At 52.5% G+C, this 3,341-nt stretch overlaps 1 protein-coding gene across 1 annotated transcript; it reads left to right on the plus strand.

Moving 5' to 3' along the window:
• On the plus strand, positions 533-1,720 carry LOC107615455. Its single transcript, XM_016317516.1, has one exon. The coding sequence runs from the start codon at positions 533-535 to the stop codon at positions 1,718-1,720; it is 1,188 nt and encodes a 395-aa protein (XP_016173002.1).

Genomic DNA, 3,341 nt, shown 5'->3' on the forward strand with positions numbered 1-3,341 from the left:
AGCCTCGGTGGCTTCCTCCCGGAAGCGCACAAGGTCCCCTCCACGACGAACCGAGCTATCTTCACGATCTCAAGAAAGACGCCCCTTTGGGGGAACAGGCAGCAATAGCGCTAGAAAAATGCAGGAACTGCATCACAGGATGCAGAACCTGGAGCGCTAGCTGGCAGATCAGGAACATCGCCAACAAACTCTCGAATCAATCTACTCCCATTCTCCTCCGAGAAGTCACTCCCGGTGAACGCCTAGCCCACGATATGAACCCGAGAGCGCCCGGGAGGAAGAAGGACACCCAAGAAGACGCCACGACCCCATCATATACACCCGGCAGGAAAGAAGGCGCGCCACGGAGCGAGACCGGGAAGACGACGGGGGAAGACCAAGGAGAACGTGGCGACCCGTGATATTGGGCGCAACCCCGTTTCATCGTTCCATCCTCGAGGTCCGGCTACCAAAGCACTTTGATAAGCTGACGGACATGAGGTACGACGGAATCCAAGACCTGTAGGAGCACCTTACGACCTTCGAGGCCAGGATGAACCTGGAGGGAGAGGGAGACGAAGTGAGGTGCCGCGCCTTCCCGGTCACTCTGGCGGGACCTGCGATAAGGTGGTTTAACAGCCTCCCCCAGGGCTCGGTGGCCAGGTTTTCGGACATCAGCCGCACTTTCCTGGCCCAATTTCCTACCAGAATTGCAAAGGCAAAGCACCCGATCAATTTACTCGGGGTGACTCAGAAATCCGACGAGCCGACCAGAAAATATCTAGACCGGTTCAACGAAGAGTGCTTAGAGATCGACGAGCTAACTGATTCAGTAGCTAGCCTATGTTTGACGAATGGACTTTTGAATGAGGACTTCAGGAAGCATCTCACGACGAAGCCGGTGTGGACGATGCAGGAAATCCAAAGCGTAGCCAGGGAATATATCAACGATGAAGAAGTCAGTCAAGTCGTAGCTGCCAACAAGTGGCAGCCCTCCTACAATCAACCTCGGCAGCACGGGGGTGGAGAAAGGCAGAAGGAGCACGCCAGAGACGGCGGTCCGGGAAAGACATCCAGGCCATTTTCTTGGGTTAGAAAGTTCACCAATTACACCCCCCTCATCGCCCCCATCATAGAAGTTTATCAGCAGATAGCCGAGAAGGGAATTTTGTCAAGGCCCCGTACTCTAAAGGACCGAACCGGGGGGAACAAGATCCTCTATTGTGATTATCATAAGGGCTATGGACATAAGACGCAGGATTGCTTCGACCTGAAGGACACGTTAGAACAAGCTATCTGGGACGGAAAACTAGCCGAATTCTCCCACCTCATCAGGGAACCAAGGAAACGAGATTGCGACCGTGAAGGAGAGGACAAGACCCGCGCAGTGAAGCGACGTCATGAACCGGACGACAACGAACACGGCCTTACCATAGTGAACGTGGTAACAGCAAGAGACGCAGCCCCATGGTCGAAGTCGGCACACAAGAAAGACGCCAAAGTCCTGGTGGTTTCCTCATCTTTCGCGCGAAGCTCTAAGAGGTTTCCACCCATCTCGTTCGGTCCGGAAGACCAGTGGTTCGATGAGGTCGTGGAAAGGCCTCCCATGGTCATCACGGCCGGAGTGGGAACCGGCCTCATCAAGTGGATTCTCGTAGACACCGGGGCTGACTCGAATATCATGTTTCGCAATGTGTTCGATGCCTTGGGCCTACGGGATTCCGACTTAAAGACCCACTAGCACTATGTTGTAGGCTTAGGCGACCATTTCATCAAGCCAGACGGGATAATCTCCCTGCCGACATCCGTAGGACTAGGACAGGGGCGAAGATCAGTAATGGCTGAGTTCGTGGTTCTGCGAGACTCCACGGCCTACAACATCATCCTAGGACGGAAGACCATCAATGATATCGGGGCAGTGATCAGTACAAAGATGTTGGTAATGAAGTTCATCGTGGATGACGGATCCGTGGGATCTATAAAAGGAGACTTGGAAACGGCCGTCGTTTGCGACAATGCCAGTCTCTCATTAAGGAAGAAGTCCAAGGAAGCATCGGGAGTATTCCTTGCCGAACTGGATGCTAGAGTCGATGACAAACCCAGACCCAAACCGGAAGGGAACTTAGAGAAATTCAGAGTTGGCGACACAGAGGAGAAGTTCACCTTCGTGAACAGAAACCTCCCACACGACCTGAAGGAGACCTTAATAGAAATGATCAGGGCTAACGGCGACCTGTTTGCTTGGACGCCAGCCGACATGCCGGGGATAGACCCCCAACTCATGTCACACCACTTGGCCGTCAAGGCGGAGGCCAAACCGGTGGCTCAGAGGAGAATGGAGGATGTGTGTGGATTACTTCGATCTCAACAAAGTGTGCCCTAAGGACTGCTACCCCTTACCCAACATTAATGCGCTCGTCAACGTGGCAGCAGGATATCGGTATCTGAGCTTCATGGATGCTTATTCTGGCTACAATCAGATACCGATGCACTGGCTAGACGAGGAGAAGACAGCGTTCATAACGCCCGGAGGAACATACTGCTACAAGGTAATGTCGTTTGGGCTGAAGAATGCAGGGGCCACCTACCAGAGGTTGATGAATAAGATATTCAGCGACCTCATAGGCAAAACGGTGGAAGTATACGTCGATGATATCTTAGTAAAGACCACCCGACCTGATGACCTCGTAGGAGATCTGGAAAACGTATTCGCCTCCCTCCGACAACACAGCATGAGGCTCAACCTACTTAAATGTGCTTTCGCCATGGAAGCAAGAAAGTTCTTGGGGTTCATGATAACCCAAAGAGGGGTAGAGGCCAATCCGGAAAAATGTGAAGCAATACTCCAGATGAAGAGCCCGTGATGCATTAAAGACGTCCAAAGGTTGACAGGGAGGCTCACCACACTATCACGGTTCCTCGGAGCGTCGGCTGCTAGGGCGCTACCATTTTCCAACCTTATGAAAAAGGGGATAGCATTTGAATGGACCCCGGCGTGCGAAGAAGCATTCAAACATTTCAAAGAGATTCTCGCAACACCACCCGTTCTCGGGAAGCCCAAGGTCGGAAAACCGCTCTACCTGTATTTAGCCATAACGGATGAAGCGATGGCGGCGGTTTTGGTGCGGGAAGAAGAGAAGGTTCAACAACCAATTTACTTCGTGAGCAAAGCACTGCAAGGAGCAGAGTTGAGATACAGTAAATTAGAAAAGTTGGCACTCGCACTCCTGACCTCTTCCCGTATATTACGACAGTACTTCCAAGGTCATCAGGTGGTCGTGAGGACAGACCAGGGAATCCGCCAGATACTGCAGAAACCCGACTTAGCGGGAAGAATGATGACTTGGGCCATCGAGCTGTCA

Source organism: Arachis ipaensis, chromosome B09 (genome assembly GCF_000816755.2).
Source record: "Arachis ipaensis cultivar K30076 chromosome B09, Araip1.1, whole genome shotgun sequence".
Classification (NCBI taxonomy): domain Eukaryota; kingdom Viridiplantae; phylum Streptophyta; class Magnoliopsida; order Fabales; family Fabaceae; genus Arachis; species Arachis ipaensis.

What these genes read in the sequence shown, in the direction of transcription:
- LOC107615455 (XM_016317516.1), top strand. Translation starts at nt 533, where the DNA reads ATGAACCTGGAGGGAGAGGGAGACGAAGTGAGGTGCCGCGCCTTCCCG.